Here is a 23,431-nt window from a genome sequence, read left to right on the forward strand (position 1 = left end):
GAAGTGCGAGACGCGCGCGAAACGCGCGGCTCGCAGTTCGCGTATGTTGACTTATTTCAATCGAACGTTGCAAAGTTTAAAAGTTATAAAGCCGCGAGATCGAGGAATCGAACCCTCGGCCCGGCTCGGCTAATCTCAGGGTTATTGTGCCACCAAGGGTGGCCTCCAGTATCTATTTGTGGGACAAAAGCACTGGTAAATTAGTGTAGGTGGTGGGGTGGCGTTACACCCGAATGGGATTTTGAGGTGTCTTTACGGAATTTTTGAGGTGTGGTTACGGTTACTGCGAATGTAAAACTCCTGTATTACACCTAGTACCGGTGACTGCGGCTCATTACTTACCAGGCATTTATTAATACTTCTTTAACTTCTTAAGAGCTATTTATAGTATTAAGTAATTCCAATTAATTTCCTGGTATAATTGAAAAGGTTTATGAAAGGCTACGGCTGCTTTGCCCTTATATCCATAACCAAGAAATGAAGAAGATATTACATTAAAAGGGTCGTTCGGTAGTTCCCGTGTGGCGGTCTGGGGTCTACAGCTGTGGGGAACGCCTAGCGGAATGGGTGGGATAAGTCATAACTTAAATGTCGGGCTGGTAGGGTACTTAGGTAGCCATTGTGAGTTTGATTGGTAGATCGTATTTACTACACGTGAGGCTGACGTGAGGCCACTGTAGCAACGGTTCGTATAAAAGCACGGTGGTTTCAGATAAAGGCACGGTGGTCCACACAAGTTAATCTAACTTAGGCTAGTCCTAGGGATGTATTATTTCGCGGTACAACACGCATATAAGTCTGAAATATCTTCTCGACTAATTGTTATTAAAGTCTTGTATCTTCAACCTTGCCGTCGCTCCTATTGATTTAATTGTTGCTAACGTTATAAAAGGGTGTGTCACTTATTGATGACTACTTTGCCTTTTATATAATAGCAAATCTAGTAGCCGTGGCAGCGCTCAATAAGTTGCGAATAACTTCTTTTAACTCTTAATATACCAAGGCAGTAGTATAGTGGGCAGCTAACTCTCCAGGTAACTCCTAAGGATTAATAAGATTCATCAAAATCTGCCCTAAAATCAACGTCGTTAGGAAACAAGGGTTGGTCTTTAAGGCTCACCATGGTGTTAACAATAACATTAACGATGGCATATTAAGACTAACTTCAATAGTAACAAGTCTAAAAGATATTTATATTTGTATTAGCTTTGTACTGTAACATATGTATCCATAGGACTAACCTGCTTTAGATTTAGTCTATGTGGACCACCGTGCCTTTATACGGACCGCTGTAGCAAGAAGATGCTATGAGTGGTAGATTGATGTGTATTCTCTAAGTTCAAGGTGACACAAGGTTTAATAAAGTGTTCTCTAATACTAAGGATGTCATATGACAGCCACCCCGTGCCGGGCAGCAAAGAAGCCTGAGTTTTACTAAACACATTCGCATCACTAATATCTTATTTTAGGCCTCCGAGTTTTTGCTCCTCGGCTTGTTCTGCTCGCTTCGTCGCAAAAACCCTCCGGCCCTAGTATGCTGCTTAGGATTTCAAGCAGAATACGCAGAGCGTTGTAAATGTTGAAGCTGACGAAGGCAAATGCGCAGACCAAGAGTCACTAGACTTTAATTAAGAATCAAATCCCTAAAGAAAAAAATTGCTACAATAACCTGAGTAGGTACAACTCAGGCACAAGGGTGATCTAGGAGGAATTAAGGTGGTGGACCAAGCAGTCAGGTGTTGAAACGTATTCGAAAGGACAACAAATTCTTCATTGGAAGACGATGTATTCATTATCAGGAAAATCTAGGTCTTTCCAAACGGCAAACTTTTCTCTAAAAACTTAACCCGCTTTTGTCTTAAGGGAAGTCACGTGATTACCCAAAGATTGAGGATATCTCCAACATATTACGGTTAAATAATCTCACTCGAACCACTTAACCCCTAAAATAAACCACGTAATAATAAGTCTTCTGGTGGACCTGGAGATGTTATCTGATAAAACGTTTGTTGATATCCCTTTGGTTGGCATAAGACTACAGCTCCGCCACGATTAGTAATTGGACTTCAAGCAGCCCCTGAGCTCTTCTGGCACCCACAAAACCTTACTTCTAGTTGGTTGAACGCCTCGGAAGACCACTGTATGAGCATTAACACTCACAGGTTTAACGGGCCTGCGCTATCACTAATAGGCAGTTATTAGTTCTGGAAATTATAGTCTTGTGCTAGTAGTTAAAGGAGTAAATAATCCTTTCAATCGGCAGTTTAGAGATATAGCTGGCGGGTCAGAACTCTAGCTGTTCGACAGTCAAGGGACACCGCGACAACAAGGTCGATGATATCACTGCTGCGATACGGCCCACCTAGAACCTTGTAGTAGGTATTCTGAAGATAAAAAAAATAAAGATTAAACATATTTTCTAACGGTGCTTTTCCCATCACCTACAAAGACACCTGCAACGGCAGATCCCAAATTTTATACCAACAATAATAGTGCTTGTTAACAGTGGGTTTTCTTTCCCCCCCTCTTCTTACCTAACTGCATGCGGAGGTGAATTGGACATATTATCTGATGAAAGAAAGTTGCTTGCTTAGACGATTCATTTCGGGCACCCTTACCTGGGCGTGAACGCCTAAAACTTGAAGAGGTTGCAGTTAATCCGAGTGATCCATCATTTCCGAAATTGAATGAGTAGGTACTTAAGCTTGAGATATTCTAAGCTTCTAAAGAATGTAGACTAATTGAATCATAATTGACTAACAAGGCCCTAAATTAATTGTATATTTCTCGATTATTGCAAGACTGTGACAGTATGCACATACTTCACTGTGCCCCCTTCAACCCTTACTTCGTGCGAGTCAGGCATATCCCCAAGAGAATTGAAAGAACATAACACATCCACTGATCCCATTGTTTCATCAATGACGTATCGGCGGTTCCCATTCGGTTTCTGACTTCCACCATGGGGTAATGTCGCTCCACACGGTCGTGTAAGCGAAGATCCTTCAACACGTTCACAATCCGTACCCCACTGCAGCATTGGGAGTTAGTATGTTCTATCACCCTCCTCGAAATATGATAAAGAGAAATTTATGGCTCCGCATTCTACTTACCGGGATCGAATCCGCCGCGTTAGCATCTGTCCACATATCAAGGTATGCGTCTCCAACACGCTTGAGTTCGTCTCTACTCGTTCTCATTTCTTCGTCCAGCGTGCCCCAGTTCTCTTTTTCAATATACCCTAGCGTCTTCTGAGCATCAAAGAAGAGGGCACCAGTTGTCGCCGCGATGGTGTCAATCAGGGCAATGGAGCTAGTGCCATTGTCTTCATGTCGAATTTGCGTCGAGATCACATAAGGCTGGGAGCCTGTCGCCGAGATCAGCATGGTGTAGCTAGCACATGCTATCGTGTCGGCCGTAGATCGGTTAAGGTCTATCTTAAGCGGTTGGCTTAACACTCCAGTCTTGATATCCGCCACTTTATTGTTGAGCTGATATGTGAAGTTGGGAGATAACTTGAGATCATCGATGCTTCCACTAGTCTGCGCTGCAAGATAGCTGTCTGCCGCTGCGAGGAGCCCCTCGCGAGTGCATTCGGCTAAAACTAGTGAAGAACCTAATGTTAGGATTGTGATGACCACGGTGGTCAACCTAGTGTAAGGTCCAAACATGATGAGAGTTGGTGTTGTCGCAATGGGACGCGCTGTATCTCAAACGATAGTTGCTACCTTGAATATGTATTACCCCAGATATCTTATAAAGTTCAATAGAGGGATGCAAGTCATTGATAAATACTGTGTTAATAGTTTCCAATTGAAAATGAAACAGTGGAGGATATGCCGTGCTTGGTGCGGAGGTACATCCTTCATATATTAACTATCACTGCGGGAATATATATCAATGTCACATCGACACTAACAACTTCTAAAAAGCCATCATAGATAATATTATTCTTCTAGATTGGACCATCAAGTGGAACTGGAAGAAAGGGGTAAAATAAAGCGGGGCCAGAGATAGGGGTAATCCTGTTTCTTGCATATATGCCCCTATTTTAAAGGAGATCAAGTCTACTATCCATTTACAATCCATTCGACCACGAAACCAGGAAGTTTCTTGAGACAGCAGTTATTCAAACTACACCCTATCGCCAAATAACGGATTTTGCCAGGATATGACCCGGCCAACTTCCATAGAAGCTAGCTTACATGCCATGCGATCTGCCAGCCGGTTAAATGACCCTAGAGCACTTTATGAGGAGTATGCAGAATGCAGTAGTATCTACCCAGTCTTATTCTGCAGGCTTCTTGCAGATGAAATGAGTTATCATAGCAGAAATATATACTCACCTATGTTCATGTTGATCATAGATCTTGAGAAGACAGTACGTCGCATTTTCCCTACCTCCATGAGAACGAGGTATTCTGGTTATTGGATAAATTCAGGTACACAAACTTAACCATCTGCCTGCTTTACTCAAGTGCCAAGGGACTCGCGATGCTCAACCTTCAGGCTATTTACTAGACATTTTCTTAGCTGCGGATTACTTATAGCCTCTGGATATGTGAAATAAGTTGATAGATCTCAAAACAGAGGAGACTTAAAACACCATGTCATCCCATCTCATTCGTGATTTCCATTCCAATTTCTCGCAATTTGAACTTTGGGCATCATGAGACATCCGGCAAGAACACTAGGATGCCTCTCAATCCTCAGCGCGCAAGTGCTGGGGAAAATAACTTTTCCCGACTGCACCGGCGGGCCAGAGATCTTAACGACCAACCTTGTCTGTGACACGACTGCTAGCCCTTTAGAAAGAGCTGCAGCATTGATAAGTGCCTGGAATATAACAGAGAAATTAGGTAACCTCGTAGAGTAGGTATAACCTAAAACCAGGACATGTTTTGTCTCAAGCTAACATGGTATCAGCAAGAGTCTCGGAGCGCCTCGTCTCGGACTAGGTGCGTACGATTGGTGGAACGAAGCTCTCCATGGCGTCGGGTGGTCTCCTGGAGTTGCGTTCGCACCTTCGGGCGAGTTTTCGCATGCGACTTCTTTCGCTAGCCCGATCCTGTTGTCAGCCGCCTTCGACAATGACTTGGTTCATGCCGTAGCCGAAGCTATTAGTACGGAAGCTCGAGCATATAGCAATTTTGGGCACGCAGGACTTGACTACTGGACCCCGAACATCAACCCTTATAAAGACCCAAGATGGGGCCGTGGATCAGAGACACCAGGTGAAGACCCTTTCCGCATCAAGGGGTACGTCAAAGCTTTGATAGATGGCCTACAGGGCAAGGAGAACATCACTAAAGTCATCGCAACGTGCAAGCATTACGCCGCTTACGACTTAGAATATTGGGGAGGAATAAAGAGATATGAATTCGATGCGATTGTCGGGATGCAAGATCTGGTAGAGTATTATCTCCCTCCGTTCCAGCAGTGTGCGAGGGATTCCAAAGTTAAGTCAATCATGTGTTCCTACAACGCCATCAACGGGACTCCCGCTTGCGCGTCAACATATTTGATGGGGACCGTTCTCCGAGATTTTTGGGAGTGGAATGATGAGAGTCAATACATCACCAGCGACTGTAACGCCATTCTAAACTTTCACGAAGACCATAATTACACGACCACCGCAGCACAATCAGCTGCGATATCTTTGATATCTGGAACGGATAGCATATGTGAAGTCGGTTCTAATACGGACGTTGCTGGAGCATGGGACCAAACGCTACTGCCGGAAGAGGTGATCGATAAAGCTCTTCAACGCATGTACGAGGGACTTATCCGCGCAGGATTCTTCGATCCCGCTGATGCGACTCCGTATCGATCCTTATCCTGGAACGACGTCAATACCCCTGAGCACCAAGCCCTGGCCGTTCGTTCCGCCGCCGAAGCAATTGTGCTCAAGAAGAACGATGGCATTTTACCCCTGAAAGTTGATAATGGGACTTCCATCGCCCTTATCGGTTTTTGGGCGGACGGCCTGAGTCTGGCCATGCTCGGCGGATATGCTGGGCTCCCTCCCTACATCCGAGGACCAGTACAAGCGGCGCAGAATCTCGGCTTCCAGATCGCAAATGCCACCGGACCAATCAAGCAGAACGCCTCAGATACCGACACGTGGACCGAGGCCGCGCTGGAAGCTGCTAATAAATCAGATATCGTGATATACTTCGGTGGTAACGACATGACAGTAGAAGCGGAAGAGCTTGACCGATTCTCTATCGCCTGGCCCAGCGCCCACTTAGCTTTGATCGAGAAGCTCAGCAAACTGGACAAGCCGTTCATTATCGTTGAGCTAGGAGACCAGAATGACGACTCTTCGCTTCTAGGTGACGATAATGTCTCTGCTATATTATGGGCCGGATTCCCCGGGCAAGATGGAGGGACCGCTGTGTTTGATATCTTGACTGGCAAGACTGCGCCGGCCGGTCGATTGCCTGTCACATTGTACCCCGCAGAATACGTTGACCAAGTCCCGATGACTGACATGAGCCTCCGGCCGAGTGACACAAGCCCCGGCAGGACGTACAAATGGTATGACAATGCGGTACTACCCTTCGGGTTCGGACTGCACTACACTACCTTTAAACCCTCATTCGGACCCGATGCCTTTTCCGCCAAGACATACGACATCAGCGAGCTTCTCGATGCTTGTAACGCGAAGTACTTGGACCTCTGCCCATTTGAAACAGTGGGTATCTCCGTCGAGAACACCGGCAACGTGACTTCGGACTTCGTTGCTCTAGCATTCTTGTCCGGAGAATATGGGCCAGCTCCGCATCCTATCAAGGAACTGGCCGCGTACGCCCGTGTTAAAGAAGTGAAGCCCGGAGAAACGAAGGAGGCCAAGTTAGGGTTAACATTAGGGGACCTTGCACGCGTAGATGAAAAGGGGAACACTATCTTGCACCCGGGGACTTACAACTTCTTGCTTGACGTGCCAACACAAGCTACGATTAGCTTCGAGTTGACTGGGGAGCCGGACGTGCTCATCGAGTTCCCACAACCTCCGGCCGACCTAGGGGAAGGCAATGGGCATGAGAAGTACACGCCAAAATGACATGCTTGAGATAATTAGATGCTACATCACCTAAGATCAAGGGAATGGCTCAGCTACATGTTGTTAATTATTTACCTAACTAGGATTGCATGGTGCTAAACAAGAGGTCATAGAACAGTTTAGATCCTCAGCCTTGAACGCTATTCCTTACGTAATTGATTATTCCGTAGCCAACCACAGTAGTTCGTTCGTCAGTTCATTATCCATCCTTTATAATCAAGTCCTCTTACCCTCCCTTCTTTTTTTTTGACGAAATAATGCCAAGAAAAGCTCCATAGGATGTGATGGCATTCTAGCGCTACTGGCCCCTTATGGTCAGGTCCAAGTCAGATAGCGCAGACTAAACATCTCTAAGATATATAGTACAATAAGCCGCTTCAATTCCACATACGACCATAGGATCTGGAGAACTCGGGATCCCGTCCGCTCTCCCCTTGATAAACCAGATACCGCCGGACTAGTAGTTGGGTCGGTGACGACCAGCGAATACCTGGTGTTGTATGTTCTTATTTTTTTCCTGTTATTTTGAACCTTCTTCTCCATTCTTACAGTACCTCATACACCTGTGCAATTTAATATTATATTCATTGGAAAGGCTTTCTTTGAATTTGTCGCTGATATTTTCGCCTTTTACCTTTATGATTGTGGTGTGGGGCTCAAAAAAAGGGGCTAAAATCAAATTCAGAAAGCCTGGGGGCTTTACTTAGTTGCTCAGGGGATACCGACGGAAAAAGGAAACTCTTGGTGCTGCAGGGAAATTAATATGTATATGGTTTTTAACAAGGTACCTACCTATTTTCACGATATTATGATAAGTGGTAGTTGTTGGAACTTGAGCAGCTCGCTTATAAAATACTACTTAGCTTGGAGCAGTTAGGTAATCACTACATCAGCTTGTCAGCTTCCTAGATGGATGTTTCTAAGTTACATGATTAATGAGTAGGTAGATAATGCCTGGTACCTGGTTACTTTGTAATTTTGTTAATAGGCGATTTATCATATAATTAGAGTCATTGCTTCTAGTATACTGGCGTATGCACTGACTTACACATCATCTAAGTACCTACCTAGCTACATGTTAATAAAGTGACTGGTTTATTAGTTTATTGGCTACCTCATTGGTTGGATTTACCCGGGTTCACCACAACTTGCAGACGACATCTTGATGGTATTAAGTACTCGTGCGCAAATATTCCTCCTGAGTAGCTGGCGCAAGAACTGGTATGCATCTGAAATACTCGTTACTAGGTATATGATGCCATATGTGACAAGAAAGAAAGTATATGCCCTTATGCAAAGCCTACTTAGACCTATGCTGTCTCATACATTTAAAATGGGTTTAACACCAGTCTTTGAGTTCGTACAATATCATTCAAAGTCTCGAGTGGTTCCTCTTATTTTTTATGGCCACGCAAAGGGAAGGCGAAAATAAAGGGATTGTTGTTATCCTTTTCTGTTCGTGTTACCTCCTCACAAGAATACATATATGAGCGCGAATAGTCTCTCCTCGCCCAGAGACTGATTTTATGAGGTCACTGGAAAGCGAGCTTAAATACAAGTTCACTCGAAACATTTATTCTTATATCAATCCCAGAGATCTTTTAAACTCATCCAACAACTAGATAACTTTCAAAATGGATCCCCCTACCTTGAGCGGAAAGCCCACATCATTTTGGGGTAGCATGCAGAAAGACATACAAGCAGCCCTCGAACAGAACTTGGTAGTACTCTACTTCAAAGCTTACGGCTCAGCCGGTGGCGTGTTGCCGGGCCACTGGCGGCCAATTAAATGGACACTCGAAGACTTTGTGTATTTCTATGACTGTCCGGAGATGGAATCGGCCTGGATGTCCTACGTGGATGAATATCTTTCAGCTCCCACGGAATCTACAAGTCCATCTTGGTTTTCCGTTGTCGACACAATGAACGAGATCCTCGAGCGTCCTGAAGATATTATAAACTATTTGAACATTCGGCCGGCAAAAGAGGTTGACAAGTCTCATTGGCGTCACGTTAACCACATCGCCGCTTTCATCTTCAGGCTTCTCTACTATCGAAGTCATATCGAAGAGGGCACGCCGGCTACCCGAGACGATTTCCAGACTCGACAAGCTGCTTACGCTGACTCATTTGGCCGAAACAATCCTTTCTATCTTAGCTGGGATTCATGCGACAAGTGGGCGGCTGCGTTTCTCCTTTTCTGCAAGCTCTCATTTGAGCGGGACGTTTACCTTAGGAACGAACTAGTAGACAGGCTACTTCAGACCGAGGACATCGCAGGACCTGGAGCAAGTGATGAAGAAATCAAAGAGCTGGTCGTGGACGAGTTTTCAAACGCAATTGGGGAGGAAAATGCTCTTAAGGCTTATGATGACTGGATGTTGAAGAAAGCCCAAATGCGTGGTGGTGTTTTAAGTCATTTGAAGTTCTGGTAGTTGCATGTTGATTACGTTATTCTAGAGACATAGAAGTATATTTGGATTGTTTCTCTTTGTTTGTGTACTTGCTCCTAATTGAATGGAATTTCTAGCCCACTTGTCGCATACCACAGTGCTTGTAGTACTCACTTTTCTAAGGTACAAATACACACCGTTGTTTCCTTTTGATAATAAAGTTTAAGAGCCAAAGCTAAACAATAGTCCCATATCTTCGAAGTGAAAGAGCAACAATGAGTTTATGGAAAGGAAGCAACCTCTTGTTGTAAGCTTACCCAAGGCAACAAGAAACAAAGGATTTCTAATCATATAAACCATTTCCCTTCTAACCATCAACATCTGCCTCCTATGACAATCAATCAGAATTAAGCAGTATTCATATCTTACAATCATCACTTCTCGACCACCTAAACAAGATCCCGGCAACTACCCAATCTATCAACTACTTCACGATGACTTCGCCAAAGATGTGTAACCCTAACTTGGACGAGCCCGCGAAGACGAAGTATGAAGTCCGACAGATTTACAAAAGGAAGCCGGCAAACATAGAGATGGCTTCGCGCGAGTTAGCTCCCATCTTCGGTCTTGGTAGCGGGTTTTTGGCCCAACAGAGGGCCCAGACCCTATTTACCCATCCGGCTTTCCGTGAGAGCTTCGCCGAGTTCAAGTACAATTACCTTAGGGGACGGTGGGATCTCCCAATCGGCGATTTTGAAGAAGTCCATAAACTACTTCACAACTTGAAGGTCCGCCGGGATCCGATGTGGATTGAGGAGAAATTCCCGGACTGCACGGAATGGGACGTCACTCATTTCTACGCTCGATTCGCACTTCGAACATGGCATGAGATTAAAGAGAGCAAACTGGCCTTAGCAGGTTGGCTGAAAGACGTGGAAATATGTCCCGCGATACATGTGCTCGTGTTTGCGCTCATGTATCTACAGCTCGAGACGATGCGAGACTATAAGAAGGATGCGCCTATGAAGGACCGCATTAACCACTTTTTGGACTCGCGGAAGGCAGATAAACCTACCTAGATCAATCTACAGAAGTAGACAGTTGAGATGGGCATTTGCGAATAGACTTTTCTTTCAAAGCAATATTTAGTACTCACTGAGTCAATAACGAGGTAAGTTATTTTTAGAAAATATTAATCTAGACTATTAAAATATTTTGATCGCGTACGTGGATATAGGCGCGAAGACCGAGTTCCACTTCACTTATCATGTACGAAGTGGTAGGGAATGATTGTTGGTGGAGTAAATGCCTGCCTATCAGATAGCTTCCTTAGTAACTTCATAAGCTCAAGAATTGAGACGCGAAAAAGGGAATTCCTACATGAAAATTTTGAAGATTGAGACAATTGGAATACGAAGTGAAAGAATGCGCGTCACATTTATGCAATGACTCACTTGCCGTCGTTAGCTTCTCATTAGCACTATTCTATGGAGTAATTAGATCGTTTGATGAGTGGTGGTGTCCTGTGCGGAAAGTAAGGTGCCGGCAGGCAAAAATGTGTCCAATTGACCAATAAGAGGCTTAATTGCTAGTCCCACATTTAGCCGTTCTCGGTTTCAAAATATATTCCGTAACAGCACCGTCCTTTGCCTGATTCTATTTGGTTTCGTTTCTTCGCTCTTTCGCGCTTTTTCGCATTAGCCCTCCGGCTATAGGAGTGGTAAGTATTACCAATTCAATCCCCCATGGTTCTCAAGCCACCACCCAATTATTACCGTCCTTCATAGGTTCTAAAATATTTAACGATCTTAACTTTTACATCAAAACTTTCACATGAAAAGAAAATATCATCCCCTTCAATCTGCAAAGACGATTCATGTCAAAGTGCTCCACACTGACCCCTATTTTTATGTACCATGCTTGCTTCTGCATATGTTCTTTGACATTTTCCCAGGGTTGCTGAGAGGCCAAGACATAAAAATTGAATGAGCCGTCATTGATCTGGCTCTAGCGAAGATTTGACCGATTCCGCTATTACTTACCCTTGTCTATTATTGTACGGATCACCACTAGCTTGACTACTAGCTCCAGAATCGGCAACTTTTAATTATTATTTTTTTCTCCTTTTGCATCGTTATTCTTGATATCTTACCATAATTCACATACTTAGAAAAGGGTGTCAACCCTGTTTTGGTAGAACCGACAAAAGGCTGTTGGATTAGGACGTCTTCAAACGTCTAGAGGGGCAATGTCGGATCATGAAACAACCACGTTAGACGTCCGCGATGACGAGAAACTCGACGACCTAGAGCAAGGTGCAAAGCCGTCTGACAACAACACCCGCGTCAGCTCCTCGGCAAGCACCGCACGGGAAGAAGCTGGCCAAAAGAACGCAAATGCATCTGCTCCTGCTGATGCAAACGGAGCAGAAAACCCGGCCGAAGGTGCCGCTCCAGCTCCAGCTCCAGCCCCAAATAAGGCGGAATTCGAAACAGGACGAACGCAGTTTGAGACGACCGTTATCGTTTTCGCGCTCTGCTCGGCACTTTTCCTCGCGGCTCTCGACGTCACCATCATCACGACCGCGATTCCGACCATCGTCGAGCAGTTCAAGTCCCCGTCGGGATACACGTGGATCGGCGCGGCCTATTTGCTAGCGAATTCAGCCACCGTCCCCAGCTGGGGGAAGATCTCCGATATATGGGGGCGTAAGCCGGTGCTCTTGGCGGCCGTGGGCATCTTCTGGATTGGATCGCTCATATGCGCGTTGAGCGTCAACATCGGCATGCTGATCGCCGCTCGCGCCATTCAGGGCGTGGGTGGCGGCGGTATCGTCGTACTTACTAACATCTGCGTCGGTGATTTGTTCTCCATGCGGAAGCGAGGCATGTACTACGCGTTCTTCGGAATGGTCTGGGCTATAGCTTCTGCCATCGGGCCTATCCTCGGAGGCGTCTTCACATCTAAGGTCACCTGGCGTTGGTGTTTCTACGTGAACTTGCCGATTAGCGGCGTTGGCTTCTTCATACTGCTCTTCGTCCTCAAGTTACACAACCCTCGCACGCCGGTTTGGCAAGGTCTCGCCGCCATTGATTGGTTGGGCAGTCTTCTCATTATCGGCGGAACGATCATGTTCTTGTTCGGATTGGAGTTCGGAGGTGTCACTTACCCGTGGAATTCGGCACCAACCATATGCCTGATTGTATTTGGTGTAGTGACGGTTGGAATATTCATCGCGGTCGAGAAGTGGTACGCCAAGTACCCTGTCATACCCCTTCGATTATTCAAATTCGGGAAAAATATATCGACTTTCGCGATCTGCATGGTCCACGGTTGTGTCTTCATATCCGGAAGTTACTATTTGCCACTATATTTCCAGGCAGTCTTGGGCGCTTCGTCGCTTCTTTCCGGTGTTTACTTGTTGCCGTATGTGCTTGCGCTATCTTTCTTATCAATCGGCTCAGGCCTGTTCATGAGGAAGACCGGCAAATACCTTCCCGCCATCATCTTTGGCATGTTCTTCTTGACGCTTGGGTTCGGCCTGTTCATCGATCTCGGTCCCAAGGCCAACTGGGCCAAGATCATTGTATACCAGATCGTCGCAGGTATCGGTGTAGGACCGAACTTCCAATCGCCACTCATCGCGCTTCAAACATCCGTCGAGCCCCGCGACATCGCAGCGGTGACATCCACTTTTGGTTTCGTCCGCCAACTTTCGACGTCCATATCCGTGGTTATCGGCGGCGTAGTATTCCAGAACGGGATGCAGAGACAGTACCCAACCCTTCTAGCCCAGCTCGGCCCAGAACTTGCCTCGCAACTCTCCGGCGGGAGCGCAGGTGGTAATGTTGCGCTAGTCGCTTCGCTACCCGGCGAGCAAGGCGACATAGCCCGCGCAGCCTACTGGAACAGTCTGCGGGAGATGTACATCATGTACACAGCTATTGCCGCGGTGGGACTCATCGTAAGCCCGTTCGTCAGCCAGAGAACGCTCAGCCGGGAGCACCAGGAACATAAGACGGGGCTCCAGAGTCTTCGCCAGAACGGCGAGGGCGGCGCAAAGGCCGAGAAGACCGAAGAAAAGAATGGTCAATAGCACAAGCTGGATTTGGATTTTTGACTTGATTTTCTGGCGATATTGGTATCGATATTAGTAATGTTAGTATGGCATGTACGTGTATAAACGCATGAACGGCGCAGGGAGCGTGTCGGGGTTTTTTTAGGTAGTTTGGGACGAGGTTGCATGTCCGGATTCCATAATATCATAGAATATAGAGATGATCTACCTACTCTTATGGAGGGCGGATGTTTGCGTGATTTAGATGTTTGATTTTGGGTTAAGCGATACGTCCGTAGGGATATTTGAAATATTTTATGTGGCTTGCTGGGCTAATGAATACCAAGCATCGCCAAGGCAGATCTATAGGTAGATAGAGCCCGCCCGCGAGACCCTAATGAACCCGGTCCACGGGCTTGGGACTCGGCACGATAATGCTCCTTTATAGCGCCACGAGTTGTTCTCTTGCCGATGAAATTAGAGCACGCAGGGATGTAACGATTTGGGCGCTTTGCCGTGATCGTACAGAAAGTTGGACGGGATAAAGAGAAGGGTCTGAGACACTATTCCGATGGGGGACTCCGATGTGCTAGGCGACTAAGTCCTTGACACCTAAATGTAACTGCCTAATAGATGCAACAACGCTGTTCGTACCTAGGACGACTGGATTTAGGGGTCACGATAGCTTCGTGACTAAATCTGTTCAAGCCCCACTTCCTATCAACGGTGACATAGCTAGCTCCCGAAGTCCTCTTTTTACATGGGTAAAACGTTAAGGGTTTAATTGGCTACGGTGGTATTTATAATGTCCAAGGTCTCATAAATGGCCGTCGCTTCTTTGATAACCATCCCATCGAAGAGATTTATCTCCTAATGACCAACGAACCTTAATATTGACATAACGCTTCATTCTCGACCGAGAATCCCAGCCTATCCCCCAAAATCCTAACCCATAATGATACACAGGAAGCACGGCCCATAAAGCCGCGTGCAAGGACGTACACATAAGATCCCATAACCCTCATCACCGGGCCGTAGTAACCCATAAAGTCCCCCCCCCCCCCTCCCCTCACCCCCTCACAACAACCCCAACTTCCGCCAAACCAGCACCAAGATCCTAAAAAACACGATAAACAGCGTCAGCACGCCGCCGAAGCCCACCGCGAACATGAGCACCGAAAGCATGACCCAGATGATCTTGACGGGCACCGACTGCCGCTTGAACGGGTCGTCCTTGTCCGTGTCCCCCTCCAAGTCGTCGTCGTCCTGGTTTTGAGTATATGCGTACGCGGGCGGCGGTACGGTCGCGGCCTCGATGTCGCGCTCCGAGAGGCTGATGAACGGCTGCGATTCTGCCGCCGCGGAGACGCTGGGCGAGGCGTCTTCGGCGTACGCCGGGCATGGCGCGTCGTCCTGGTGTGTGGACCGGAGGGGCTTTAGGGGGACGGACGACATTTTTGTTTGTTTTCTTGCTTGCTTTCTTGTTTGATTGTATTGTTCTCTTTTTTTTGGCTTGAGAGTGTTGAGGTTTAAATTAATTTTAAACTTCGGGGGGAAGACCAGCTCCGTATCGTATCGTATCCTCTGCTCGTTGAGCGAGTGCTTGCTTGTGGGCGGTTCGAAAATGCGTAATTGCAACGGATCCCGTGCGCAGACCAAACCAAAATCAACTCGACCTATTTCAATGCGAATTATTTGAAGTCAACTATTTCCTTTCCACTCCAATCCAGATCAAGATGAAAACGAAAGAAGAAAAACCTGTAACTTTTTCGCAAAGAACGAAACTCAAAAGCTCTCACCTAAGGTCTGAGGAAGCCCCTCATAAGTTAAGGTTCTCTTACGCGTCGCATCGCAGCTGAGCCGCAACACCGCCCCTCTCGAGACCCCCTGAAGGAGCGAGGCGTTTTAACTGGTTTGTCGTGCTGATCTTACCTAGGTACCTGGGTACCTGATGCGATTTGGAATGGGCACCCTAGCAGCCCTATCCCAACTCAAAAGTACCTTAATAACCCTGTCTCCTATTCAGCTGTCATAACCCTAACCCCAACCCCAGGATTCTTAACTCGACCGCAGGCAGCGTTTTTGTCTTTTATCATTCCGATTTCTGACCGGAACCCGCAAGGCAGCTACAGCTCAAAGATGTGACACAAGTAGGATCCAGAAACGACAAGCCGAGCTTTGGCTGTCCCATGCATTAGGACTTTTCAGATTCTTAATACCGAATCTAGAAGGAGGATGCGGCTGGTAATGCTTAGGTACCTAGTCAAACTAAGCACCGATTTGACACAAATTCATCTCCTGCATACGACGTATCCCAGGAACTATCTTCATCAAGTGATCCCCGCAGCCTCGAAGCTGAGGGTATAAGTTGCCTTTCTATAAATCTACTTTATCGCTCGCGAAAACACAATGCTTCCCATCTAAATCCCCAGCCCTAATATGAAAACGTGCCCAACGCCTTTAACCATTACTCATATTCCCGAAGATCGTGAGCGAGTTTCCAACCCCGAGCTCGTTTTTCCGATTTTGATTTCCCTCCTTTGTGTAAAGATGCAATTATGTATATCCATCGCTGGTTAGAAAAGACCCTTGACTAATCAAAACGCGCGCTCCGTAACCAAGTATTTTCCCGCGTAGGCCATAACGTACGACGATGACACATCAGCAGTCGGGCTGACTAACGGGAATGTTAAGAGGCACGCTTGTAGCCAAACCGCTAAGACTCGTCTCCTTGAACTCATTCCGCATCCCTTGCGCTGTGACCCGCATGGCACGGATAGCATCGTCGAGCCTAACCTTGGGGGTGCCGGCCTCGCTGCTAAGAGCTAAGTTCGCGCTTGAGATGGCCTTCACAGCACCCAAGGCGTTGCGCTCGATGCAAGGCGCCTGAACGAGCCCTGCGATGGGATCGCAAGTCAGTCCTAGATTGTGCTCGATGCCGATTTCTGCCGCTTGTTCAATCACCTCGGGGCTCGCGCCCATACAGGCTGCGAAAGCACCAGCCGCCATCGAACAGGCAACCCCTACTTCAGCCATACAGCCCCCTTCCGCTGCCGAGATGGTTGCACCACGCTTGTACAGCATTCCGATAGCAGACGCCGTCAAGAGGAAAGTGAGTATGTCGCGCTCGACGTCGTCACTGACAAACTCGACTGTGTACTTGAGCACAGCAGGAATGATACCCGCTGCGCCATTAGTTGGTGCCGTCACAATCCGTCCACCCGCTGCATTCGTCTCATTGACGGCAATGGCGTAGACGGATAAGTAATCCATGGCCGGAAACGTAGTGCGGCGAAGAGGCGTTGGCCTAATCGGGTGATAAACGTCGCCATGTATACGTAGAGGGCCACGTCTGCCAACAGCGCTTCTCCGGTTCAGTGCGGCTACCTCTTTCTTCGGTAACTCGGATATGGCTGTACCTGCCGATGATGTTGGGCTACTGTCGTTATTCGAAGATGTCAATTGTGCATGTAGTTTGGCTGAGCTTGGTGACTGGGTATGAGAAGGGTAAAGGCCCCTGGTTAGTCGTTTGTAAAGTGCCGGCGCTCGTCTGTGTAATTTGAGGGAGCCAGGTAGAGTGGTATCAAGTGGTGCTTGTACGCCTTCAAGTATGCTATCGTCCATAACTTCCCAGATATTCATCAATTTCCTATAGATCTCGTCATCCGTGTACCCATGACCCTTTTCGTTCTCGTACACTAGCTGTGCAATAGTTAGGTTGTGCTTATGGCATAGTGCCAATAGGCTGCGAGCGTCACGGAACGGATAGCGAGGTTGTGTAGACGTGGTCTCGGTGCCTGCAGCTTCGGTCTCTGAGGCTGCGGATGTGATAGGAGAACTCTTTGTTCCCATTTGCGGGCTCGTATTAGCTAGAGCCGTAGATTCGTCGGCGGCTTCATCCAAGGGCTTAATTTCAGAGCCAGTCCTACGATCTCCCGCCGCGTCTGCTCTCCTAATCTCTTTGTAGAACAGGTTTTCGGCTAAATCAGCTGGATGTCCTCCATTTCCTTCAGTTTGAAGTTCTTTGCTGTCAGCTGCAGCGAGTTCCGCAGCTTGACTTTCTGCTGCGGCCGTAGCAGCAGTTGACAATGCACCATTGACAACAAAACCTCCACCCACACTAAAAAAGTCGTTGGTCGCAAGCAGCGTTCCTTGATCGTCGAATACCATGAAGCGCATTCCATTACTGTGCACGGGTAACTTCTTACCCCATTCCCATTTGAAGTCTCGCTCATAGTCAAAGTCGATCTCTTTACCTTTGCCCTCTGGTAGTCCGTGTCCTAAGAAAAGTTTCTTGTCCTTCTTAATCTGGGTAAAACGAGTAGGCACATAGGACGTGTCAACTGTCTCTACACTTGCGGACTCGAGACCCAATAATAGTGCAGAAGGTGTCATACTATCCAACATAAAATGTCAGTATCTGCCACTAAGAAGTTTTCTGGGAGCTACGGCCATTTATGTCTGACGTTGTAGCTCTCAAAATAATGCTAATTCTAATTGGCTAGATTGAATTCCAAGACAGTTGAATGAGGAATGGTCAAGTGTTGAAGAATACATACTGGCCCTCTCCGGTGAGCGCAAGACTGCCATATATCGAGATGCGTATTTTGTGCACCTTGTCTAGCAGACCAGCCTCGACTAGATCGGCTACGAAGATACCGCCAGCCCGCATGGGCCCAACCGTGTGAGATGAAGAAGGTCCAATGCCGACAGAAAAGAGATCGAAAGTCGAGATAACGGCATGCTCGTGATCGGTTTCACTATAAGTTCCGGATTGCGCATCTTCGTTGCTGTTAAGACTAGCCGGCGTCGTACTAAGATACCGGGTTTGTAGTCTGCGCGATGAGATTCCTGCTGATATGCGGCCCCATCTGAGTTGGTTCGTCCCGACTGTATTAGTCTGCCACCTGGTTGTCACTCGCCGGGATGTTATGCCAACAGCATTGCGAAGTAGGTTGAGCTGCTTCACCGCCGTACGGCTCATCATGAGTTAGTGATGTTGGTAATGAGTAAATGGAATTGAGGATGAAATAAAATGAAAGCGAATGACCAGTATGACTAGATATGCTCAATATGAAAATAGTGATTCGAATTGACGAATGTATCCCCCGCAAATAAAGACAAATAAATAAAGAGAAAAGGTTATCAAAAATGGAATTCGGTAACTAGAATTGAATTGTTAAACGTAAGCACGATCCAATGATGTGACGGCGATTTCCAAAACGCGAGTCAATGGGGACAGTTTATTGGAAGCTTAGACCCAGGATCTGACGTCGAACCTTCCCCCCTTCCCTGAAGAAGATCCGTATTGTACACATGTACTTAAGATGGTACTTCAGATACCCGAGAATACGATAAGTGCATGGTGGGGTGTTCCAATCAGATGAAATCTTGGTTAACTTCGTAAATACCCGGACTCATTGATGCTTAAAATATCACATGGAAGCGGCGGTGAAAAGCTTTGCGGTAAGACATTATCTGAGTGGGCTCAAAGATTGGATGTTAGTTGGTTGCGCGAAATGTGAGCACCCTGCTTCAATATTTGATCTTTACCGACAAAGATAAGAGCCGTCCTAGTAAAAGCTACCTGAGTACCATGTAGCTATCCTATCTTTGCTTTCTCATTTTGAACACAAGTTGGTCTTTATGGTTCCTTTTAGATTGTCGAACTCACTGGTACAGGCCCATCCCCGCTGGTCTTAGATAGGCGTCGTCTATCCGTCAGCCACACAAATTTTATAACGTCGGGAATACATCTCGTTACTATCAGGTTGCAGTAGTCATTCCCAGAGGGTTTCTCTAATCCTCATCATTCATGAATAGCAATGTCCGTCCGGCACTGCCCATCTTCGGGTTCTCCATCATAATCATTGACATATCGCAAACCTTATGTAGACGTATCGTTCGTAACCTCCGCTTCAGGCCGTCGTTGTACCGGAACAATACTCAAACTCATGTTGGTGACAATACGTAGATGCGGCAATACTGGCGCGGCATGCACGGTAGCTCCGTCATCTCCACGAACGGAATCGTCCTCGTTTGCCGCGTCTCTACGGTATATGGTACCACTATGTTCTCATCGATACGGAAATCCGTAGGTCAAATGACTCGATGTGCCAACCGAATTTCAACAGTCCTTCGTCGGTTTTACGGGTTGGGCCCCCTTAAGAACCTTGACCAAGCTCTGCCATTGAATCCTTAATACCCTTGTAGCACTTATCCATTCGCCCTCGCACCTTTTACCTGACGGGTGAGCGCGATGGAACAGACACCAGAACTTGGAATGATCATCGGCGTCGACGTAAAGCACGATTTTCGGGATGTTAGACTCTTCTAAGAATTTGAGGAAATTCTGGAATGGCGTCTTCGTGATGTAGCGAGGCGCCGAAATCACCAGCTTTTCTCCCTGTTTGCCCGTTACACGGATATCGTCGCAAGAAGATGTTTCATCTTCGATGCCCCAGAATTCAAAATTGGGAAAGCGGCTTCCGATTTCTAGTTGCAAGCGTTGAAGCTTTCCTTCTTCGACCATTTCCCGAAGCGCAGATCCGTATGACTCGCCAAACAGATAGATCTGGTCTTTCATGGCGAATCTAATGGTCAAGGTTTGCACGTACTGCCGAGGAGCGACCCTCGTGATAGTTCCGGTCAGGAAAGGGTCGGCAGTCCCTCTAAGGTGCATGTTATCGAGGTACACTTCTCGGTAGAATATCGCCGCGGCCTCAGCATAAATGCGGTGGCATGTTAGAAACAGGTGAACGATGTCTCTATTGTGAGTATCCCAATCGAGGATTATGAGTTCTAGGATATGATCTCTCAGCTCCGGAGGGAGGTTAAAGAACTCAAAGGGTCCATTCCAGCATTTTGGAGGAGTATAAGTTTTCTGAGCTGGTTTTGGACGCAATGCAATAGATCTACTCCCAAATCTCTTCATCGTCCGACTCGGTTTGACTGGTCTAGTTTTCATTGCTGCCGTCTAGGTGGTAGAAACCCGATTAAGACCCGATCTTAGATCTCTCCCTTGGCGGGGTAGTTTATTTAGACATATGTGTTATGTAATCTTGGTATAATTTTTATGGGTAGACGAGTCCGGGTCCGACTTCGTCTTTATCGTTTGTAGATGTTTTGATGGAGTTGAAGTAAAGGCGGTATGTACAATGTGTATCGAAGGTACCGAAGTACGGACTGAGAAGTTCCTACCTACTGACTTATGTAATCTGTGCGTATGGGGTAGGGAGAACATCAACCTTGTTACTAGTGACCGGGCCCACTTTAAAGTGCAGTGCAACCGCGCTCGCGTCAACCCCCTGCCTTTTTGGGATCCACCCGCTGTGCCGGACCCTTGATTATCGAATCTCGTATCGTCAATTGTCATTTTGTACTTGTGCATCCATTAACTTACTAAACTGTACAATAGCGGGCTGACCACGTTGGATTTCTCCTTTTGCGATTTTCGTGATGCTCGGGAGTATACGTCGTCGTCGCCATCGCACATATTTATCCTTTTCATGTCTTGATAGTAATCTATACATTGTCTAGGCATATTTGCCTGTCCTTTTCTCGCAATGGGTCTCCTCTCCTTTTTGCGCAAGATCTACGACCTTGATACCCTCGACACTCGCTTTACGATCTCGTCCACGACCCCTTATAAAACCGTTATAGAAGCCCGGGATGATCCGGTAGCAAGTAAAGAACGTGCAGCAAAGTGGAATAGCAAAGCGCCTGCTTCAAGATGGACCACGCCCGAGTTTTATCTCTACTACTTGATCCTCCTCTGGGTTATACCCTATATGTTCTGGGTAGCATATGATTCTTCAAGACGTACGGTTAATACCATCCATGGAACTTGGCGCATTTTACACATCGATTGACTTGTCTCGTAGCGACGGAGCCGAAATATAGGAGATATGAGAACCTACTCTCAGAAGGATGGATTCCAGGGCGCAAGATTGTAGGCCTCCTCCCCGGCTTAGACTACTGTTACAACTAATAACTTGAAGGATGCCTCAGATGCCCAGTATCGCACTTTTCGAAGTAACATCCCGTACATGGCGGCGCTTCTGATTTTCCATCCTCTCCTACGCCGATTGTACAATTCGATCGTATACCCGATAAAAGCGGCAGGGCAGTCCGCGCGACCAACCCCTGAAGAGGCTGACCAAAGACTAAACCAACGCGCCTCCTTCGACTTCGGCTTTGCGCTGATATACTTGGTTGCGCTACACGGAGTTTCAGCCTTGAAAATCCTCATAATTCTTTATGCGAACTATCAGGTCGCAACAACCTTACCTAGGAAGTCCGTACCGGCTGCGACATGGATCTTCAACGTCGGTACACTTTTTGCGAACGAACTATGTAAAGGTTACAAATTCGGGGACATCGCTACTTTGATCGCCGGAGCCCCTGTCCAAAACTCAATTCTTGATTCGGGCTCTGCATTGGTATCGTGGGGTAGATGGCTCGATGGCTATGGTGGACTTATGGGCCGTTGGGAGATCCTCTTCAACATCACCGTCCTGCGCCTGATCAGCTTCAACCTAGATTACTACTGGAGTCTGGACCGCAGAAGCTATAGCCCCGTAGAGGTGAGCTCCGCCGTCCCATCTCCCTATATTATGCCATACCAAACCACTTACTGATACCGCTAAGAAGAAACAAGTCGACCCGTCCTCCTTAAGCGAACGAGATCGCGTCTCCATCCCGGCGCAATCAAAAGACTTCTCCTTCCGAAACTACGTCGCCTATGCCATCTACGCTCCCCTCTATCTCACCGGCCCCATCATTACCTTCAATGACTACATATCGCAACTGCGCTACAAGTCCTCCACTATCGAGTTCTCCCGCACCCTCCGATACGGGGTCCGGTTCTTATTTACCCTCCTCGCGATGGAAGTAATCCTGCACTACTGTTACGTGCAAGCCATCTCAAAGGCGAACCCAGGCTGGAGTGAGTACACCGCCGCGCAGCTAAGTGTGCTCAGCTATTTCAACTTGCACCTGATCTGGCTTAAGCTTCTCCTTCCCTGGCGATTGTTCCGTCTTTGGGCCCTCGTCGATGGCGTCGACCCCCCTGAGAACATGATCCGCTGTGTCAGCGACAACTGGAGCACCCTCGCCTTCTGGCGCTCCTGGCACCGTAGTTTCTACCGCTGGTCCCTGCGCTATATATACGTGCCCCTCGGCGGGTCCAGCTTCAAGAGCCCGCGAGAAGCCGCTCGCTCGATCCTTACTTACGTCCTGGTATTCACGTTTGTGGGACTGTGGCATGACATCCAGATGCGGTTGTTGATCTGGGGCTGGCTGGTCGTGTTCTTCATGCTGCCTGAGATGGCGGCCGGTTTCTTATTCCCGAAACGCAAGTGGGAGGGCCACCCGACTACGTATCGCATGTTATGCTGTGTGGGTGCCGTGGCGAACATTTTTATGATGATGTCGGCGAATCTGGTTGGGTTTGCAGTTGGTGTGGAAGGGTTGGAGCGGATTATCGCGGAGATATTCAAGGACTTTTCTGGTGAGTTTATTTTATCTTTACAGGACTATGTTGTAGGGGTATGCTGACATTCTTATAGGGTTGATGTTTCTCTCGGGTGCTTGCATAGCGTTTTTTGTGGGCACGCAAGTTATGTTTGAGATTAGAGAATCGGAGATGAGGCGTGGCATCAATCTGAAGTGTTGATCACCGCGTAGGACTGTATCCGGTTAACAAAATAGAATATCATCTCAGATAAACGAGCTGCGGGCTCACTCACCCATGTCGTTGTATCATATAAATAGACGAAATAGTACATAGATATTTGAGCCAATCATGGTATTAAGTATATCTACCTAGATACCTAAACCCAATGCCAATACCTGATGATTCTCGCCATGACAAAATGCCGCCAACTCGCACACGAGAGGGTATCCGTAAAGCAT

The 23,431-nt window shown here is 47.1% G+C and overlaps 9 protein-coding genes across 9 annotated transcripts; 5 read left to right on the forward strand and 4 right to left on the reverse strand.

Annotated features, from left to right (window-relative positions):
* Window positions 1-2,669: 2,669 nt before the first annotated feature.
* F4807DRAFT_426000 (uncharacterized protein) lies at window positions 2,670-3,829 on the reverse strand. The gene is made up of 2 exons (XM_047998014.1): window positions 3,114-3,829; window positions 2,670-3,031 (listed from the first exon to the last, which is right to left on the reverse strand). Exons 1-2 carry the CDS (start codon window positions 3,669-3,671, stop codon window positions 2,792-2,794), a joined length of 798 nt encoding a protein of 265 aa, XP_047854232.1. The 5' UTR covers window positions 3,672-3,829; the 3' UTR covers window positions 2,670-2,791.
* A 763-nt stretch (window positions 3,830-4,592) lies between these two features.
* F4807DRAFT_87597 (glycoside hydrolase family 3 protein) lies at window positions 4,593-7,245 on the forward strand. Its single transcript, XM_048003591.1, has 2 exons — window positions 4,593-4,872; window positions 4,927-7,245. Exons 1-2 carry the CDS (start codon window positions 4,670-4,672, stop codon window positions 7,064-7,066), a joined length of 2,343 nt encoding a protein of 780 aa, XP_047854233.1. The 5' UTR covers window positions 4,593-4,669; the 3' UTR covers window positions 7,067-7,245.
* A 1,455-nt stretch (window positions 7,246-8,700) lies between these two features.
* Window positions 8,701-9,501, forward strand: F4807DRAFT_467598 (uncharacterized protein; the record flags this gene model as incomplete). The annotated part of the gene is made up of 1 exon (XM_048002508.1): window positions 8,701-9,501. The coding sequence occupies one exon, from the start codon at window positions 8,701-8,703 to the stop codon at window positions 9,499-9,501; it is 801 nt and encodes a 266-aa protein (XP_047854234.1).
* A 62-nt stretch (window positions 9,502-9,563) lies between these two features.
* F4807DRAFT_426003 (uncharacterized protein) lies at window positions 9,564-10,609 on the forward strand. Its single transcript, XM_047998015.1, has one exon. It carries the CDS (start codon window positions 9,954-9,956, stop codon window positions 10,536-10,538), a length of 585 nt encoding a protein of 194 aa, XP_047854235.1. The 5' UTR covers window positions 9,564-9,953; the 3' UTR covers window positions 10,539-10,609.
* A 1,098-nt stretch (window positions 10,610-11,707) lies between these two features.
* On the forward strand, window positions 11,708-13,555 carry F4807DRAFT_460463 (MFS general substrate transporter; the record flags this gene model as incomplete). The annotated part of the gene is made up of 1 exon (XM_048001529.1): window positions 11,708-13,555. The coding sequence occupies one exon, from the start codon at window positions 11,708-11,710 to the stop codon at window positions 13,553-13,555; it is 1,848 nt and encodes a 615-aa protein (XP_047854236.1).
* Window positions 13,556-14,578: 1,023 nt separating this feature from the next.
* Window positions 14,579-15,384, reverse strand: F4807DRAFT_87646 (uncharacterized protein). The gene has a single exon (XM_048003592.1). The coding sequence runs from the start codon at window positions 14,969-14,971 to the stop codon at window positions 14,594-14,596; it is 378 nt and encodes a 125-aa protein (XP_047854237.1). The 5' UTR covers window positions 14,972-15,384; the 3' UTR covers window positions 14,579-14,593.
* Window positions 15,385-16,177: 793 nt separating this feature from the next.
* Window positions 16,178-18,500, reverse strand: F4807DRAFT_460465 (serine dehydratase alpha chain-domain-containing protein; the record flags this gene model as incomplete). Its single annotated transcript, XM_048001530.1, has 2 exons — window positions 16,178-17,912; window positions 18,076-18,500. The coding sequence occupies 2 exons, from the start codon at window positions 18,498-18,500 to the stop codon at window positions 16,178-16,180; spliced, it is 2,160 nt and encodes a 719-aa protein (XP_047854238.1).
* A 466-nt stretch (window positions 18,501-18,966) lies between these two features.
* Window positions 18,967-20,675, reverse strand: F4807DRAFT_426010 (uncharacterized protein). The gene has a single exon (XM_047998016.1). The coding sequence runs from the start codon at window positions 20,481-20,483 to the stop codon at window positions 19,644-19,646; it is 840 nt and encodes a 279-aa protein (XP_047854239.1). The 5' UTR covers window positions 20,484-20,675; the 3' UTR covers window positions 18,967-19,643.
* Window positions 20,676-20,908: 233 nt separating this feature from the next.
* F4807DRAFT_426012 (MBOAT-domain-containing protein) lies at window positions 20,909-23,337 on the forward strand. Its single transcript, XM_047998017.1, has 5 exons — window positions 20,909-21,337; window positions 21,400-21,467; window positions 21,517-22,101; window positions 22,166-23,027; window positions 23,086-23,337. Exons 1-5 carry the CDS (start codon window positions 21,082-21,084, stop codon window positions 23,190-23,192), a joined length of 1,878 nt encoding a protein of 625 aa, XP_047854240.1. The 5' UTR covers window positions 20,909-21,081; the 3' UTR covers window positions 23,193-23,337.
* Window positions 23,338-23,431: the final 94 nt, after the last annotated feature.

Source organism: Annulohypoxylon truncatum, assembly GCF_022578515.1.
Source record: "Annulohypoxylon truncatum strain CBS 140777 unplaced genomic scaffold F4807scaffold_16, whole genome shotgun sequence".
NCBI classification, from domain to species: domain Eukaryota; kingdom Fungi; phylum Ascomycota; class Sordariomycetes; order Xylariales; family Hypoxylaceae; genus Annulohypoxylon; species Annulohypoxylon truncatum.

Coding starts and splice junctions, on each gene's coding strand:
- F4807DRAFT_426000 (XM_047998014.1), bottom strand. CDS start 3,671: ATGTTTGGACCTTACACTAGGTTGACCACCGTGGTCATCACAATCCTA. Junction 3,032..3,113: donor ACGCGGCGGATTCGATCCCG/GTAAGTAGAATG, acceptor CCAATGCTGCAG/TGGGGTACGGATTGTGAACG.
- F4807DRAFT_87597 (XM_048003591.1), top strand. CDS start 4,670: ATGAGACATCCGGCAAGAACACTAGGATGCCTCTCAATCCTCAGCGCG. Junction 4,873..4,926: donor AAATTAGGTAACCTCGTAGA/GTAGGTATAACC, acceptor ACATGGTATCAG/CAAGAGTCTCGGAGCGCCTC.
- F4807DRAFT_426003 (XM_047998015.1), top strand. CDS start 9,954: ATGACTTCGCCAAAGATGTGTAACCCTAACTTGGACGAGCCCGCGAAG.
- F4807DRAFT_87646 (XM_048003592.1), bottom strand. CDS start 14,971: ATGTCGTCCGTCCCCCTAAAGCCCCTCCGGTCCACACACCAGGACGAC.
- F4807DRAFT_426010 (XM_047998016.1), bottom strand. CDS start 20,483: ATGAAAACTAGACCAGTCAAACCGAGTCGGACGATGAAGAGATTTGGG.
- F4807DRAFT_426012 (XM_047998017.1), top strand. CDS start 21,082: ATGGGTCTCCTCTCCTTTTTGCGCAAGATCTACGACCTTGATACCCTC. Junction 21,338..21,399: donor AGCATATGATTCTTCAAGAC/GTACGGTTAATA, acceptor CTTGTCTCGTAG/CGACGGAGCCGAAATATAGG. Junction 22,102..22,165: donor GAAGCTATAGCCCCGTAGAG/GTGAGCTCCGCC, acceptor GATACCGCTAAG/AAGAAACAAGTCGACCCGTC.